Source organism: Rhinoraja longicauda, chromosome 4 (assembly GCF_053455715.1).
Source record: "Rhinoraja longicauda isolate Sanriku21f chromosome 4, sRhiLon1.1, whole genome shotgun sequence".
Lineage (NCBI taxonomy): Eukaryota > Metazoa > Chordata > Chondrichthyes > Rajiformes > Arhynchobatidae > Rhinoraja > Rhinoraja longicauda.
This window is the reverse complement of record NC_135956.1, coordinates 56486502-56506046: the sequence shown is the minus strand read 5'-3', so window position 1 is coordinate 56506046 and position 19545 is coordinate 56486502. Positions and strand designations below refer to the sequence as shown.

General features: G+C 39.1%; 1 protein-coding gene across 16 annotated transcripts in view; it reads right to left on the bottom strand.

Moving 5' to 3' along the window:
• Positions 1 to 560: 560 nt before the first annotated feature.
• Positions 561 to 19545, bottom strand: part of ubr5 (ubiquitin protein ligase E3 component n-recognin 5) — a 139863-nt gene continuing 120878 nt past the window's right edge. For 5 of the 16 annotated variants that reach the window (XM_078397767.1, XM_078397771.1, XM_078397774.1 and 2 more), the window contains 12 exons: positions 19040 to 19283; positions 17524 to 17647; positions 14685 to 14829; positions 14050 to 14180; positions 13725 to 13785; positions 13114 to 13292; positions 12926 to 13010; positions 12667 to 12822; positions 10423 to 10536; positions 5309 to 5453; positions 4610 to 4695; positions 561 to 3465 (listed from right to left, as the gene is read on the bottom strand). In XM_078397767.1, the coding sequence (XP_078253893.1) occupies positions 3253 to 3465; positions 4610 to 4695; positions 5309 to 5453; positions 10423 to 10536; positions 12667 to 12822; positions 12926 to 13010; positions 13114 to 13292; positions 13725 to 13785; positions 14050 to 14180; positions 14685 to 14829; positions 17524 to 17647; positions 19040 to 19283 (1683 nt within the window). In that variant the 3' untranslated portion in view covers positions 561 to 3252. The remainder of the gene's footprint in view (positions 3466 to 4609; positions 4696 to 5308; positions 5454 to 10422; positions 10537 to 12666; positions 12823 to 12925; positions 13011 to 13113; positions 13293 to 13724; positions 13786 to 14049; positions 14181 to 14684; positions 14830 to 17523; positions 17648 to 19039; positions 19284 to 19545) is intronic. The other 11 variants (XM_078397770.1, XM_078397778.1, XM_078397779.1 and 8 more) reach the window with 4 other exon arrangements.

Genomic DNA, 19545 nt, shown 5'->3' with positions numbered 1-19545 from the left:
ATCCCGTTGGAGGAGGATTATATGCTGTATGCGACGGCTGATGGGGTGGAAGGTGAGGACAAGGGGGACTCTGTCCTTGTTACGAATATCTTACCATCTTGATACAGGGCAGCATTTAATTCTGTTATGCAATATAGATAAAGGGGGGGGGGGGGGCGGAAATGAACATCTATATACTAAAACTCACGTTTGTTTGTTAGTTTGTTCCTGAACTACAGCCAAAACGGTACACAATAGTGCAACACTTTTAGGCCCACCTTACTCACCATCGTCCCTTTGGTGCTAATGGAAGAAGTTTCATTGAAATCGGTGTTAGTTTTAAAGTTATTCACATTTTAAAGTTCAAATCTATCTCCTAGCGACGGAGGTGGGGGGGGGGGGGGGGGGGGGGGTAGGAGGGAGGATAAGGAGAGGGTGCTGCACCAATGCAGGAGTGGTTTGGGTCCAACGGGTCCACTTGGTCTAGTTGATCACTAAATATACAATATAACATTGTGAAATTTAGCTCCATCCAAGTGAACTTTGTTTCACAAGTTCTGAGCAGTGCAAAATGGTCATGTTTAGTATGCGAGACAGAGAATAAATTTCTACCTAGATTCAAGCCCTGTGTTGGGACATGGATTTTTTTAAAACTCAAACAGCAAATGGCCATTGACAAGCAACATGCTGAAGTTTATCTTCCACAAGTTATTTCTGATTTTCATAATTACTCATTGGGTGGTAAAATAGCACTGCCTGTAGAGCCACTGCATCACAGCGCCTGAGGCTCCGTTTTAATCCAAACCTCAGTTGCTTTCTATCTCTAGTCAGAATGTTCTCACTATAACTGTTTTGGCTTCCTCTGGGTGCTTCATTTCCTACAACATCCCATACATGCAGTTTGGTAGGTTAATTGGCCACTATAAACTGCCTCTACTGCGTGTAAATGAATGGTAGAATCTTGGAGGGGGATTGTTGATGACAATTGGGAATGACTAAAAACAAAAGAATTAATGTAGGATTAGTGCGAATGGGCAGTTGATGGCTGATAATGACAGGCAGACAAAGGGCCTGGTCCTGTGCTGTATCTAGGACGTCATATATTCCCTCCTACTGCAACTTGTTCAACTTCTCAAAGTACATTCAAGATAGCTTTATTTGTCATCCAAAAAAACAAATTTAAAAAAATAAAAAAATTTGTACATCAGTACTGCTCTAATCTATTTCTTGTGGTAATGGATTCCACATTCTCACAATTCTTTGGGTAATTGAAATGGGTCATCCAAATTCTTGCCTCTAATCCACATACTCACATCTTCCAAATAACAAATGCCCATTTTATTCTATCAAAATATACTAGCTCATATTTATACAGAACTTGATTTTCTTGTTATTTGCTGATCATCCTGTAATTTGTTGGCAGTCTCTTTAGGTACCAAATTGCTTACTACCAACCCCCCTCCCCCCCACCTCCAAAACCTCCCAGCACTGAGCTATATGCTAAGACCTTCATTTACATCATTGTATTTCTTTCCATTGCCTAAATCATTAGAATTAACCACCCATTCTGATATTGTTAGCTTATTTAGGTGCTTTTCATTGAACACCTTTTGAACATTTAGATAAATTCAACCAGAGCATCACCATTACCCATGCTGCTGATTGTCAGTTTAAAAGGATTTAACGTTTGTACAACATTTCCTTTTGAAATCCATGTTGACATGACATAATCATACTTTATATTTGTTGATGTTGTTCTCTCTAGAAAATTGAAAATGAGGTGCAAATAGAGAGAGAGGGATCTCAATAGTGTTAATATTTCTTCATCATAAAATCGACTTTTATAATTAATCTGGATCAATGCTTTTAGATACATAAAGAATATTGGCACTGTTTTGAATGAATTTAGATAGGAACTGAGCGTTTGAAATGCTGTCCACTCACAGCCTCAGTTTTTAGAACAAGAAGCCTGTTTTCAACATGTACATGAAGTAACAAGTTAAATCAAGTTGTTTCAAAAATCAGTATAAGGTGCCTCAAATGCTACCAGTTGCTATTTTAATCACCCTACAATAGATCAAGGGATTATTCTCCAAAACGGGGAATACAAATTAGTTTTTCAGGTTACACGTTCAAGACCAACATAATGCAATGCATTAAAAAGTGAATCAATATGGTGCTATATTTTTTCTATTATATAAGAACTGACTATTTACAATGTAAAACAAGTAATGGGTTCACACATAGATCACAAAAGTCCTGATAACTTCAGTATTTTCTGTTGCACACAAGGAAAAGCATTACACGTCAACATCAAGTATAAAGCTGTCACAAAAGTAGGGGAATAAGTGGAGATACTGAAAGTGCGCGTGAGGAGGCGACAGGAGTGGTGCGTGAACTGCAGCAAGAACAGAGAATGCAAATTTCCTTTATTTTTATATAAAAATGCACTTTTCTACATGTGCACTGGTTTGCCAACTCTTTGGTACAGTACACAATTTGATACCTGAAACCTAAACAAACCATTTGTTAAACTTAATGAATACCCAAACCAATGATTTTTTTTAAAGTAGCTTGGATAAATAGAAGCATACTGTACAACCTGCACAAAGCAAGGCTCAGTTTTACATTTTGTGACTGAATGGTACTGTCAATACCAAAACTAAACATCTTTATAAATTAAATGAGTCCTTACCAGTTTAAATCAGCTTAACTGTGTCTTGGCAGAAGGACAAAGTATATTTAACTTCTTATGGCAATATTAATTGGAACAAATCATAATACTTAATTTTTAAAGTATCCAATGATAAACGGATGAATCAAAGGGCTTTTCCCACCAGGTTTAATAGTCACACACAAAATGTAAAGCATTCTCTTGTTTTATTTGGAATTCCTCTACTTCCCTCTGTACAAGAACCTTTGATCAAACTTTCGACAAAGGCAGCAGTGAAATTTCAGAAACATTTTCAGTTCTCCTAGGCCTAATGACCATAAATCACAGTGTAACAATACATGATCTGCTGTCATCTTTGGCTGCGGTGAGGCTAACAGGTTACTGAATAGCCAAAAGCCTAGAAAGTTACAGTCAAAGCCACTACAGCCTGTGGTTTGGACTTTCAGCTACAAGCCAAATACATGAATGTTCACCACCACAGAGCCTCCAAGTGTGTGACAGCATTAATTTCCATAAATTTTATAGACAAATGAAAAATTAATCTACAAAACTTGGATCTAGTTATATTATTACACACAGTACACACATTTTATTATACTCTACACAAAACCAAAGTTCTTGGTCTTAATGGCTAGTAACAGTTTTTGTTTGAGAATTTGTTTGGAGGAATAAAGTGGGACATATAGACGCGAGATGCAGGTATTTGCAGTTGGAAGATGTTGATCATCGGGTGGTCTAATAGTGATTGAAGGCATTGGTTGGAAACCTTCCTCACTGGCGGGCAATGATGGGCTTGATGTCCAGAAGTAAACCTAAAGTTCAGAAAGAAAACATTATCATCAGCAAACTATTTTCAATACATCTTGTTGGGCCTTTGTTGTCACACAAGTACTGAGCAATGACCCATCTGTTGCAGGAGACTTCAACCATCTTCTGTCACTGGCATTTTAACTAAATCCCCATCAGTGATGTATTGAAGGATACTATCAACTAGGAAAAGGATCTAGGCAAGCCACATAAACAAAGTTATCAGTCTCCTCAAAACTTTTGCTCCACCTATAAAAGGCACATCAAATGTTAAATTGAACACTTTCCACTTGCCAGCATGTGCATAACTTCAACAAGTCTTAAGCTCAATACCATCACAAGAGAACAATCCTTTGATTTGCACCAATCCACCACGCAGAACATTCACTTCCTCTACTGCAAGGACGTGCACTGGTGGTTCAGTTGTTGAATTCTAGCCTGGCACGCACGCGGGAGGCCCAGGTTCGATTATCGGTCAATGCGATACAAAATTTGTGGCGGTATGGTAGCGCAGCTGTAGTGTTGCTGCCTTACAGCGCCAGAGACCCGGGTTCGACACCGACTACAGGTGCTGTCTGTATGGAGCTTGTACATTCTCCCCGTGACCCTGTGGATTTAATCCAGGTGCTCTGGTTTTTTCCCACATTCCAAAGACGGCAGGCTTATAGATTAATTGGCTTCAGTAAAAATACAGGGATCATTGGTCGGCATGGACTCGGTGGGCTGAAGGGCCGGTTACCGTGCTGTATCACTAAATTAACACTCAACCAAACCACTATGTACTAGAGCTAGAGTGTGTATATTTTAAAATGGAGTTAGATCTTTTTAACAGCACTGTAAAATCTCAATCTCTACCATCAAAGAGGTCAAAAAGCACCAGTATTTACAGATTTCAAACCATCTTCAGCTGGAAATAGATCTGTTGTTCATTCATCGCCAATAGGTTCAAATAGAGCAATGACTGACCAAACACTATTGTGTGAATAATCTCACTAGAAGGAATGCAACTATTCAAGGTTGTAGTTCACCATCACCTTCTGAAGGGCAATAAAGGCGTGACACCCTCATCCCATAAACAAAGCTTTATCAAGAACAAAGGAAATATTTTGGTGATCTCTAATTTCTAAACCCATAAAATGCAATTCTTACCAGATCCTGTCTTTCTGTCATGCTCATCTTTTCCACAATGGACCAGACCCAACGCTTGAATTGTAATAACTTTTCAGCATTTTCACCTGAAATTAAAAAAATTAAGTTTTCACATATGGGTGTTTGGGACTAGCCTGGATATGTTAATTTTGCTTGTAATTTTCTCTATCAAATTGTACTTCTTTGATCACATATGGATGTCATTTTCAAACTCCTTGTGGATACAAAGGAATTCCATGTTTGTATGGATGATATTGTTGAAACATGCTAATTTATTAATGTCAAGGTCATTTATACTTAAATCTATCATTCTCAATACTGCAAAGTAAAAGAGCTGTCCTCTGATGAGAATGCATGAAGAATTAAAAAAAGTACTAGGCAATATTTCCCCTAGGCCAGTAAACTTAACCAGCTAACAATTAAGAAATGTTTTGAGACATTTAGGCCATGTTGCTGCCAAAGAAAATAATAACATTTAAGCTATCCAATCTAATGCATAACTACCATAACCACCAGATCCCTAGCATTTTATAAATGTCACCCAAAATGATACACAACCCAGAGTACATATCATAAGGCCAGATATTGCATTGTGCATGTTTGTTTTATTAATCTTTCCATACACAAGACACAAATTCAATATCTAAAGCTTAATATTAAATCATGCCAATAGCCCCAAAGTAATTTGTTGCTTCATACCAGACTCATCATTGAAAGATGTATAACTAATCAGCATCTGGACATTCACTTCTCCGCAGCCATTGACTAAGAGCCTAAAATCTTCTGCTGTTAGATCTTCAAGTGAATTTTTAGGAAGAACATCCAGCAATCCTTTCCGCATAGCCTATAAAATTGTCAAATATCAATGTTAGTTGTAGCATAATGTAGTCAAGAAAATGCAACATAACACTGAAAATACTCAAATTACAATGTTTAATAACTATTTAGGAAGGTTAAACAACAGGAAGGATGTGATTGCATTGGAGAATGCGCAGAGATGATTTTGCCTGGACTAGACGACTTTAGTTGTGGGGAGAGAATGGATAGGCTGGACTTCTTTTCTCTGGAATAGAGGTGGCTGAAGGGTGACCTGAAGGAAGTATATAAGACTATGAGAGGCTTAGATAGGCTAGATAGTTTTTTTTCTTTCCCTATGGTAGGGATATCAAGTGTTAATTTTCAAAGTGAGACATAGAATTTTTAAAGGGCATAAGAGGAGCAAGTTCAATTAGGCAGTTGATAGCTGGAACATGCTGCTAGAGAAGTTGGTGGGACCAGAAACAATTACAAATTTAACAAGCATTTGGATGGACATTCAAATAGAAGGGATACAGTTTTAATGCATGCCAATGGGATTGGTGTATTTGGGCAAAAATGTCAGCACAGTTATGGTGGGTTGATAGACCCAATTCTGTGAAGTAAAACTCTATGATGCTAAATGGCATACTGTGCTGCTACTCTGTTCCTCTGGAGTTCTCCAATCAGACTTGCTAACAAAAAAAGATAAAAATAATAGTTTTCTGAACATTTGTTCAGGAGTACACAAAATTGTCTACACTCACAGGGTGTTATAACCTGGCCAGGGTGTAAAGGTTATCAAATAAGGCAGTATGTTTGCACAATCAAAAATGATTAAAGGCAAATTAGTTTTTTTTTAAAAGCAGTACGCAAGATTTACTATTTGGAGTTGTGACTTGATGGCTAGATTTTTGCTGCTTGTTATGAACATTACAGTCATGTGTGTACAGGGAGTATAGTAGGGGGCTAAGGACGCAACCCTGGGGGGATCCGGCGTTCAGGATGAGGGGGGTAGATAGATGTCTCCCCATCTTGACCACTTGGGGCCTGGTGGTGAGGGGTAGGCCATTTAGAACGGAGATGAGGAAGAACCTTTTCACCCAGAGAGTTGTGAATCTGTGGAATTCTCTGCCTCAGAAGGCAGTGGAGGCCAATTCACAGGATGCATTGAAAAGATAGATAGAGCTCTTAAAGATAGCAGAGTCAAGGGATATGGGGAGAAGGCAGGAACGGGGTACTGATTGTGGATGATCAGCCATGATCACAGTGAATGGCGGTGCTGGTGCGAAGGGCCGAATGGCCTACTCCTGCACCTATTGTCTATTACTTGTATTGTTTAATGGGTGAAGAGTGCTTAAAACACAGACTATATGCCACTCAGAAGAAAGAGAAAAATGTAATCACAATGGAGATATTTACATCCATTAGTTTTAATCCCAATTTTGATTTTGCAGTTCATTTTCTTTAGTATTTTTAGGCTCAAACTGTAAGAGTGTGATATCATGAGTACGGTGGGAAAAGGAGAACAAACAGCAATCCCATCTCAGATAAAGAACAAATAAAAAATTGTCAACAGCTATATTCCCCTGAAACTAATTGGTCAAGGCATCAAATCAACTTCTATCCTCCTAAGAAAGAAAAACAGGTTTATTTGCTATTAAAACATCAAAGATAACAAGGAGCTTTAGAAGGTCAACAAAAGGGACACTTGAACCTCTACAGATAAAATCCTGAAGATACAGCTACTCAATTATTTTTGTTATACAGTGCCCTCCAAAATGTTTGGGACAAAGGCCCATCATTTATTTATTTGCCTCTGTACTCCACAATTTGAGATTTGTAATAGAAAAAAAAAATAACATGTGGTTAAAGTGCACATTGTCAGATTTTAATAAAGGCTATTTTTATACATTTTGGTTTCACCATGCAGAAATTACAGCGGTGTTTATACATAGTCCCCCCCATTTCAGGGCACCATAACGTTTGGGACACATGGCTTCACAGGTGTTTGTAATTGCTCAGGTGTGTTTAATTGCCTCCTTAATGCAGGTATAAGAGAGCTCTCAGCACCGAGTCTTTCCTCCAGTCTTTCCATCACCTTTGGAAACTTTTATCGCTGTTTATCAACACGAGGACCAAAGTTGTGCCAATGAAAGTCAAAGAAGCCATTATGGGACTCAGAAACAAGAATAAAACTGTTAGCCATCATACCTTAGGCTTACCAAAATCAACTGTTTGGAACTTCATTAAGAAGAAAGAGAGCATTGGTGAACTTACTAATCGCAAAGGGACTGACAGGCTAAGGAAGACCTCCACATCTGATGACAGAAGAATTTTCTTTATAATAAAGAAAAAATCCCAAACACCTGTCTGACAGATCAGAAACACTCCAGGAGTCAGGTGTGGATTTGTCAATAACCACTGACTCTAGAAGACTTCATGAACAGAAATACAAAGGTTACACTGCAAGATGCAAACCACTGGTTAGCCTCAAAAATAGGATGGCCAGGTTACAGTTTCCCAAGAAGTACTTAAAAGAGCAACCACAATTCTGGAAAGAGGTCTTGTGGACAGATGAAACGAAGATTAACTTATATCAGAATGATGGCAAGAGCAAAGTATGGAAGAGAGAAAGAACTGCCCAAGATACAAAGCATACCACCTCATCTGTGAAACACGGTGCTGGGGGTGTTATGGCCTTGGCATATATAGCTGCTAAAGGTACTGGCTCACTTATCTTCATTGATGATACAACTGCTGATGGTAGTAGCATAATAAATTCTGAAGTGTAGACACACATCCTATCTGCTCAAGTTCAAACAAATGCCTCAATCTCATTGGCCAGCGGTTTATTCTACAGCAAGATAATGATCCCAAACATACTGCTAAAGCAACAAAGGAGTTTTCCAAAGCTAAAAAATGGTCAATTCTTGAGTGGCCAAGTCAATCACCCGATCTGAACCCAATTGAGCATGCCTTTTATATGTTGAAGAGAAAACTGAAGGGGACTAGCCCCCAAAACAAGCAGAAGCTAAAGATGGCTGTAATACAGGCCTGGCAGAGCATCACCAGAGAAGACACCCAGCAACTGGTGATGTCCATGAATCGCAGACTTCAAGCAGTCATTGCATGCAAAGTATATGCAACAAAATACTAACATGACTAATTTCATTTACATGACATTGCTGTGTCCCAAACATTATGGTGCCCTGAAATGGAGGGACTATGTATAAACTGCTGTAATTTCTACATGGTGAAACCAAAATGTATTAAAAAATGGCCTTTATTAAAATCTGACAATGTGCACTTTCACCACATGCTATTTTTTTCTATTACAAATCTCAAATTGTGGAGTACAGAGGCAAATAAATAACATTATACCTGTCGGCAGGTGGAGTTAACTGAGACTAATTTAATGGAAATGCCAAAATAATGGTGACCAAAAAGTTGACAAAAATGTAATTTTAGTAGCAGATGATCTCAATGGTAATAATTTAAAACAAAAATGAATAAGTCCTATGGAAAGGGATATTGCAATGGATGGAAACAAAATGTTTAAAGCCATCTTAACATAAAAAAGAAAGAAGTTAAAAAAAGAAAGCAAACTGGAAAATATGGCAAGGAGAAATTAAAGAAACGTTTTGTTTTTCAAATAGAGGAAACTACTCATAAAAAAAAGAGCTCAAACAAAAGATAAAGCAAGCTGCTATTAGAACAGTTAAAAGAAAGACAGTTGCTAGCTGGGTTAGTAATAGAGTTATAAAAATAAACTCTGAAGAGATAAGAATGCTACCTAAGGATTACAGTTTGAAGGCCAGAGTAAAGCAGAATCATAGGATGTGGTAAGTTTTAATTGTCATCTTTGCAAGTCTTCCAAAGAGAAAACAATCATTTAGCATTGGGGCATTGTTCAGTTCACACTGAAGAACAATGTCAAAAATTATCAGAGATATAACCCTTGGTGACAGGATTTCAACACACTGGACTTTACGCTCCAAATGCAGTTACAAGGTGCTGAAAGTGAACAGAGCCAGAATGTTTCACTCAAATTTAACAGCTAACTAGGGTGTGATGATCCTTTAGTCAAATGACATGGATGCCTCTGGCAAAGTTAATGTTTTATTGTATTAACCCCAGTAACTGCTTCGATGTGGTAGTGAATCAACTTAAAAGACTACCGTGCATGTGGCAAAGATATTCCCATATTGCTGTTGGGCTAGGAGGATTTGAGGACTTTAGCTCAAGGGTGAAAGAATGGTGAATCTGGCCAAGTTAGAAGAGCATGTGACCAAGGGACAAATTTAGAGGTGAAGGCATTATTCCCAATTAGGTTTTTTTGGTAGTAAAGGTAGTGGGGTTTGTGAGACACTATCAATGATACTTTCAAAAGCTGTTGTATATACCTGTTACTACACTCTACATGTTGGAATAATTTGATCAAACACATCAAACAAATGATTCTGCCGTGAATGTAGTTGAGCTCAAGTATTATTATACAAACACTTATCCACGTAAACGGAGAATAACCGTGATGTTCCTTTCTTGTGTCTTATCGCAAAGTGCTGGAGTAACTCAGCTGGTCAGGCTGGTATCTGTGGTGGGAATGGATTGCTGGCGTTTCAGCTCAGAACCCTTTTTAAGACTGTGGATCAATGAAGGCCACTGTTTGGCATTTATGGCACAAATGTTATTTTCAATTCTCAGTCTGAATGGTGTGCAGGATTTCATGCATATAGGCACAGGCTTCTTCATTATTTGGGTCAAATGAGAGTCAATGGTATGACCAAGAAATATCAAATGCCATGTACTCTTACTCTAGAACAAAATTTAAATTATTTCATAATCTTGGGAAAGTCTCACTACGGAGCAAAACCTCAAGAAACGAAAAAGCATCTTTTCAACACAACAGCATTTCCATAGCATTAACAGTTTTACATTGGTTTTGAAGAATTTACTTCATACATGATTTTTTCCAGCAAAAACTACAAATTTGCATTAGAAAAATATCCACTTACATGGAGAGGCTGCTCAGCAACCACCAACATTCGATATTCTGCATACTTCCTAACATATTCGTAAACATTCAAAGGAGTGACTGGAATATTGGCCCCACCAGGAACAAGTTCAACCTGCAATTAAAAACATTTAAAATTTCCACATGATCACACATGACATGCAGTGGCAAAGGAGGAAAGAATTACAGTATTTTAGATCTGTAGAGGCATTTGACCAGATTGTTTCTACCAAAGAGAAAATAAATACTAAAAGATAAAAATAGCTGTAGGTTTGATGTCAAGAGGCATCTGTATTTTCATATAGATTGAATCAATTATAAAAATGTTAAAAGTATTGTGTTAATTTTGTGATATTTGTTGTGTACATAAAAGGTTAAATAATTAAGCTTATTCTTTTTATTGGAGCACAAGAGATTGCAGATGCTGAAACCTGGAGCAAAAACAAGCAGCGAGAGGAAATCATAGGGTCAGGCAACACTTGTAGAGGGATATAGATAGTCAAACCTTTGTGCCATCACCTTTCCTCTGGATTAGAGACTAGTCAGGAGGAAGGGTCTCAATCTGTAATGTTGTTTGTCCATTCTCCTCCACAGATGCTGCCTGACCTATAATCATGTAGTTTCTTAGATCCAAATGAAACAATACAAATTTTCTAACTTGTTGATACTTGCAGCTAGCAATTCCAATAGCCACAGGGATCAACAGATTAGAATCTATACTGTAACTTCTGTAACACGCCCCAATAGCACAATATCTTGTGCAACTTCAAATGTGCCGTGTGACTTTTGTGTCTCTGCATAGTAACACAAATTCCTGTTTGCCTTTTAATATATTAAGAACCTTTACTATTAAAGGGCTCTTCTTCAGTTAAAAAAAGATACTGAATTAGTATTAGTTCTGTTAGACGTCTTTCAAAATTATAGTTATTATTGGTCATCACATTCATTCATAGAACACAGAACAGGAACGGGCCCTTCGGCCCACTGTATCTGTGTCTAATATGATGCCTGGACCAACTCTTATCCACCTGCACATAATCCATATCCCTCCCTTCCTTTTAAATGCCACTATCATATCTGACCCCATTGCCACCTCCAGCAGTGTTTTTCAGACACTCCACTGAAAAAAAACATGCCCTGCATAAATCGCCTTTAAACTTTGTCCCTCTCACCTTAAAGCTAGCCCTCTAGTATTTGGCATTTTCATCCCGGGAAAAAAGTTCTGATCATCTAATCTATCAATGCCTCTCATCATTTTGGTCACTTTCCAACTTACACAAGGGTTATGTTCCATAAACCCTTACACAAATCACCTTAAAACTGGGTAGAAACAAAAAAAATGCAGATGCTGGTAGATACACAAAATGACAAAGTGCTGGAGTAACTCAGCGGGTCAGGACCCTTCTTCAGACTGATTCAGTCTGCTGAGTTACTCCAGTACTTTGTGTCGTTTCACCTTAAAACTAGGCACCAAATATCACTGGTCTGCACCAGCAAGTCCTTCTTCACCAGCTGCCATACCGTCTGGTTGACTCAGTTGTTGTTGTGGTTCATGTTGTCGCCCCTGCCCGACAGTCAGGCTGCCGCCGCCACTAACAGGATGCCTTGGTCATCGAGGGGCTCTCTCCCTTCTCACCACTTGCCACTGAAGAAAGTGCGGTTGGCCAGGGGCTACAAAGTGAGCAGCAAGAACAGCCGTGTCAACCAGACGGTATGGACTTGCTGACTTGGAAGATGTCAGCGAGTCGGCCAGGAGTTACTCTGCATCGTCTCTCTCATTCTCACTTGCCTTCCCAGTGTCGGTGGAAGAGCAGTGAGCCAGGGCAATGCTTTTGTATCTATGAAGCGGAAGGAAAGCGCTCGCCATCCTCCCGTCACAATAACACGGGTCATTTAGGAAACAGGACCAAACTTCTGTGCACTTTCCAAAGTCTCCCCATCCTTCCTGTATTGGGGCGACTAGGACTGCACGCAATACTCTCAAGTGTGGCCTAACCAGTCATGTAAAGCTGCATCAATACATCCTAACTATTATGCTCAATATCCCGATCAATGAAGGCAAGCATACCACATGTTTTCTTTATCGTTCTCTACTTGTGTTGCCAGTTTCAGGGAGTGATGGGTATGGATCCCAAGATCCCTCTGTACATCAATGCTGTTAGTATCTGGCCATTAATTATACATTTAGACATTCACTAATATAATTCTAATTACAATTGTGCTTTAATACAAAGTGCCACCGTACCTGTCCTCCACCTTCTTCTTTACAAAGATCTATAGCAAAAGCAAGGTCCATTGCTGCAAACACTGCATATGCATCCTGGCTCTGAGAGGCGAGGATAAGTTGGCGTAAACTCTCATACATCACATGATCAAAGAAAGCAAAGTCATGCCAATTCACCTGGAATAAATTGAAAATCATCAATAAATTCATATAAAATGTGTACGATCTACATATATTATAAACCCACAAACACACAATTACACCCAAAATTGATACTTACTTTTCTTCCTAACAAAACTTTAATAACATGTCTATTTAGCGTTATGGGGCATAGTTCATTTTGTAGTAAACACAGACCCAAAATCCTGAAAAAAAAATGCAAAGGTACAGGCATGATATTTAATTTTAAGAATGAAATGGAAAAAAATTAATGGTACATCGTCATAATGATTTTACAACTTAATTCACCTGCCAATATTACGGAAACAATTCAGGCGTGCTTCTGTGTTTTTGCCAGGCCTTGGTGAGTAGAACCCTCGTTTTCCAGGTTGATAGAATAATGGAGCATTATCATCACCATCATCTGGTTCATCCAATTCCATGTCAACCACACTTCGATTGGAACCATGTCGTTTTCTAGTGTCCTGCTACAGATCATTTAGAAAAATCAAGTACAATTTCTAAACTCATCAGTTGCAGCAAGGTCTTTGATTTGTTGGCCAATTTAAATCTTTCTTTCTATTTCCTCTGGTATACGGCAATTTCAAAACTAAAACAGTCTCGAATATTACAACGGCATTAGCAATCCAAACATCAGGATTAGAGAATGAAAATTAAAACTACAACTAGCAATTGCAGGCTTCTGCAATAATAAGTTAAACTTCCTGAGAAGGTGAAGGATTACGATAGATAAAAGTTGACGAAAATTGAAACATGGTCATAAAAAAATATACATTAATGCAGCCAGATAATTTGCCCTACTGCATATATTTTATTAAAGATAATTCTGTTATTGTTAATAATATTCTATTGCTTCAAACAAGTAGCAAGATTTATTAGTTGTAATAAAATTTCACTACCTGAGATTTATCTGATGAATCAAGCAATCCCAGGTCCAATATACTATCAGCACCGTTTTCCCTGTAAATGTAATATTTAAACTGATTAAATTATACATAACAAATACAGATTCAGAAGGATATTGGAATAAAAATAGAAAATGTTAATGATATGCTGTAGGTCAGACGGCATTTGTGGAGATGTTGCATAGCCTGTTGAGTGAATAGTTAATAATCCGTTTCTCTCTCCACAAATGCTTGCTGAACATCCCAAGATTTTTTTCTGCTTTTATTTCACATTTCCAGCATATACAATTTTTGGCTTGAGAAGGATAATGTACTTTACCTTCCATGTGCAATTATGAGCTCCATGGCCTCATCAACCCTTGCTCTTAATGAGTCTTCGCTAGCTAGAAGCAACAGCAGCTGCGCAGGGGATAATTCCAGTAACATTCCTGTAATTTTACTTGCAAATGCCTAAAATACAAAATTTTAATTAATACATTACAGCTTTATATTATACAAAATTATAAAAAAATTCAGTGCAGCAAAATCTCCAAAAATAATTGCACCCAAGATAAGAATCGTGAAAGGCTTGGATAGAATGGATGTGGAGAGGATGTTTCCACTAGTGGGAGAGTCTAGGACTAGAGGTCAAAGCCTCAGAATTAAAGGACGTTCCTTTAGGAAGGAGATGAGGAGGAATTTCTTCAGAGGGTAGTGAATCTGTGGAATTCTTTGCCACAGAAGGCTGTGGAGGCCGTCAATGGATATTTTTAAGGCAGGGATAATTATTCATTAGTATGAGGGTCAAGGGGTATGGGGAGAAGGCATGAGAATGGGGTTAGGAGGAAGAGATAGATCAGTCATGATTGAATGGCATAGACTTGATGGGCCGAATGGCCTTATTCTGCTCCTATCATTTATGACCGTATAAATCGCCGGGTAAAGGACCAAACAAGCTGATTTCTCATCACTCACTGGCTGCATTGCTTGAACTCGAGGATACAGCCGCTCCCCAAGTGCTTGCCGATGGGCTGGTAGCGGATCTGGATCATCACTCGGATTTCCTTCTGATGCTGGCCGGAAAGGTCTGGTATCTATCGAAAGCTGCCTTCTTGATTCCCTACAGAATTAAGAGTATTAACTTAACTAATCATTGATTGTATCATATCAGAATTACTAGTTGCAGATGGATAGTTCAAGGGAATATTGCAAACCTAATTAAATGCATTATAGTTGTGATTAAAACCTCAAAGTCCAATTCTACAGTGAATGCAAGTTTACTATCTTAAAAAAATTCTAAAAATAACAAACCCTAAAAGTTCTGTAATTTGCATTTTCAAAACCCCTTGTTACAGGGATAAAGTCAGTCTTAGCAACTTAGCAAAGTCTTAAACCCCTTGAAGACTACATGATCGAGATTTTGAGCATTCAGTGACAATGAACCCATCAATGTTTACTGTCATTAGATTCTGTCAAACAGAATTTCTGGAATAGCACAAATGCATTTCAAGCTCAGAAATCTGGAGGATGTTGCAGTTTTATGACCTTTTCAATGGACGCAGGAGTAGGCCATTTGGCCCTACGAGCCAGCACTGCCATTCAATGTGATCATGGCTGATCATTCACAATCAGTACCCCGTTCCTGCCTTCTCCCCATACCCCCTGACACCGCTATCATTAAGAGCTCTATCTAGCTCTCTCTTGAAAGCATCCAGAGAATTGGCCTCCACTGCCTTCTGAGGCAGAGAATTCCACAGATTTACAACTGAGTGAAAACATTTTTCCTCATCTCCGTTCTAAATGGCCTACCCCTTATTCTTAAACTTTTCAGCATAAAGGAAATACAAAGCTCATTTATCTCCAAACTAATACTCTTAAAATTGTGACAAGTTAAACAAGGTAAAAATGTTTGTATTTTAAAAATTTTTTTAAAGAGTACTGCTGTGCTTAGCAACATTTCTGTTCCTAAGGTAACCGATGCAGTGTGAAATTATGAGTGACATAAAAGATCCCAAAACAAAAGTAAAAACAAATAGAATTTTTTTTGAAAGACCAATTTCTACCTTAATCTCGTGGTCGATTTTTATTTTATGAACTAGGAAAGTATTTAAGTGAATCAGTTAAAAACTGTGCAAAAAACAAAGTGCTGGAGCAACTCAGCGGGTCAGACAGCATCTGTGGAGGGAATGGACATATAACGTTTTGTGTTGTGACCTTTCTTCAGACTGGATTCCAGCATCTGCAGTTACTTGTGCATCCAGTTAAAAAATTGCGCTTTTCACTTTTTGGTTTTCTGCAAATATTTTTCAATGTCTTTTTAAAAAAAAAATCAATGTTTAAAAAAAAAAAATTTGCAAACATATTTTGGATAAGGATACTCCCTTGAAAGTGACAATGTCATTAATCTGACTTGAATCAACACCACAGTTTAAAAAAAAGGGTAGTACTATACATTTTCAACTGTATATTTCTCCCTTTTCAAAAGTGGGGCCAAATGCAAGCTCCTCTCTCTCTCTGGTGTATCTGGACTTTCACAAAGCCTTTGACAAGGTCCCACACAAGAGATTAGTGTGCAAAATTAGAGCACATGGTATTGGGGTAGCATATTGGCATGGATAGAGAACTGGTTGGCAGACAGGAAGCAAAGAGTAGGAATTAACAGGTCCTTTTCAGAATGGCAGGCAGTGACTAGTGGGGTGCTACACGGCTCGGTGCTGGGACCCCAGTTATTTACAATATATATTAACGATTTAGACAAGGGAATTAAATGTGACATCTCCAAGTTTGCGGATGACATAAAGCTGGGTGGCAGTGTGAGCTGCGATGAAGATGCTATGAGACCGCAGGGTGACTTGGTTGGGTGCGTGGGCAGATGCATAGCAGATGCAGTATAATGTGGATAAATGAGAGGTTATCCACTTTGGTGGCAAGAACAGGAAGGCAAATTCTAATCTGGTGTCAATTAGGTTCAGGGGAGGTGCAGTGAAACCTGGGTGTGCTTGTACATCAGTCACTAAAAGTAAGCATGCAGGTACAGCAGGCAGTAAAGAAAGCTAATGGCATGTTGGCCTTCATTGCAAGAGCATGTGAGTTTAGGAGCAAGGAGGTCCTACTGCAGTTTTACAGGGCCCTGGTGAGACCGCAGCTGGAATATTGTGTGCAATTTTGGTCTCCTAATTTGAGGAAAGACATTATTGCTATTGAGGGAGTAAGCATAGGTTCACATGGTTAATTCCCGGGATGGCGGGACTGACATATGATGAAAGAATGAGTCGACTGGGCTTATATTCACTGGAATTTAGAAGGATGAGAGGGAATTTTATAGAAAGATAAAATTCTTCAAGGATTGGACAGGCTAGAAGCAGAAAAAATGTTCCTAATGTTGGGGGAGCCCAGAACCAGGGGTCACAGTTTTTAAGAATAAGGGGTAGGCCATTTAGGACTGAGATGAGGAAAAACTTCTTCACCTAGAGATTCTGTGGAATTCTGTGCCACAAAAGACAATGGATGCCAATTCACTGGATGTTTTCAAGAGCGTTGGATTAAGCTCTAAGCGCTAAAGGAATCAAGGGATTATGGGGAAAAAAGCAGGAATGGGGTGCTAATTTTAGATGATCAGCCATGATCATATTGAATGGCGGTGTTGGCTCGAAGGGCCGAATGGCCTACTCCTGCACCTATTGTTCTGTTTCTAAAACCGTCACATTTTAACAGTTCAGGTGAAGGAACTAAATTAAAACAGCGAATATCAGCACCACATGCTCAGTTGCTTATCATCACACTAATCTTTTTGACATATTACAAGTTCACTCACCGATCTCGATCTCGACGAGAGCTTGCTCTCATTCCACCACTTCTCCTCATTTCCCTCTCTCTCTCCCTTTCCCGCTCCCTCTCCCGGTTCCTCAGGCGCTGCATTAGGCCTAAACCATAAACAACTACTTACAATTTTTAACTTTAATACTCATTTTATTACTTCTATTAGCAACTAACACCAACAATTGAAGTTATAAAACAAAATGAAATTGAAAATTTCAGTTACTTACACTTAAAATCTATATCTCATAATTCCCAAAAAATGATCATTCCTACTTAAAATGATCAGACGACCTACATGCTATCACGAACTGATCTAAGAAGGTAGATTTTATTAATCTGTCCTCCATTATGTGAAGGGGCGTGGCTGTGCTCTGCAGCTGCGGCTCACCGGCAGTCTCTCTGTCTTTTTTTTGTTTTTTTGTCTATTGTCATCGTTTAATGTACGTTTTGTTCTATTTTTAACTCTGTGTATGTGGGGGGGTGGTGGAAACCTTTTTTCTAATCTCCTCCTCAACGGAGATGCGACCTTTACCGTGTCGTATCTCCGTTCGCGCTACGGCCTAACATCGTGGAGTCGGCGGCCTCCAGCTGGGATCGACCTTGAAGACTCCGGTCGCAGGGCCTGGACTTACCATCTCGGAGGCTTCGGCCGTGGGCCCTGCAGACCGCAACATCGGGAGCTCGCAGGTCCCTGGCTGGCGACCGGTTTTTGGGAGCTCCAGCCGTAGCAGCTTCAACCGCCCCGAAGCGCGAGGTACGATCGACCCGCTCGCAGGCCCCTCATCGCCCTGCGTGGCTCGGCCGCAGCACTTTCCATCGCCCGGTGGGGGCTCAGGACCTTCATCGGCCTGCTTGGCTCGGCCCTGGGACTTTCCATCGCCCGGTGGGGGCTCAGGACCTTCATCGGCCTGCTCGGCTTGGCCCTGGGACTTTCCATCGCCCAGTGGGGGCTTCAAAAAGTTGGGAGCCTCGATCACCTCGTGGCACCACGGGAGAAGAATGAGGAGGAGATAAGACTTTTCTTTGCCTTCCATCACAGTGAGGGTGTACCTGGAGCAATCACTGTGATGGCTGTTTGTGTAAAAATTGTATCTGTGTGTCCTGTGCTTTTTGTTGTCTACTGCCGGACCCTGACGTGAGAGGACGCTGGCGCTGTTTATTCGCCGCTTCTCCGTTAGGATAGTTTGTCTGTTTGTTTTTATGTTATGATTGTTTTTGTAAAGCGCTTTGAGCTTCTGGTAAGGCGCTATATAAAATAAATGCTTATTATTATTATTATTATATAGGAATAACAATCATCTTTAACTGATGCAGTAGAAGTGAATTTTTATCCAACATTGAGATTTTGTAAGCAATTAATGTTGTTCATTTTTCAGAGTTCAGTGGCTTAATAACATGCTTTGTAGAAAACAGATCAATTTATAACAATAATTCACTTGAAGGAAACCCTTTAGAAGAGTTCTTCTATAACACAATAACTGCATTCCTAAGAAACATTGCACAATACATACTAGTTTGTAATCCTTTGCTAGCATTCTGTATGCAGTCAAGATTTGGCAATTTTTCACTGGACAGAAATGCTTGAGCAATTGCAGTGTAAAAACTTCGAGCGACTCCACTACCCTCTCCTGGTTCATCTTTGAAAGTGACCTTCACCCTGTGCACTGTCATTGGAGTTGTAGTGCATCTGCGGCCAAAATGATTATTCAGTTGCCTCATTGTTTGTTGAATCAAGAGGTCGCGATCACGATCAACCTGAAACATAACACATTAAAATCATCTTTTTTAACTTTATTAATTAAAATTCTCCAAACCACTTAGCTATTTACAATAAAGAAAAGAGAACAAGTACTGAGATGAAGAAGCTGATATAAAAAGTCTTGGAAAAAGACTAGGCATGGACGACAACAGATTTTAAACACCAGATGCCGATCCGTAGTTTCTAAATTTGTGTGATATTAGTATTTCCACAAAAAAGTGAAAGACTTAAGATTACGCAAAAAAACCTTGTATGGTC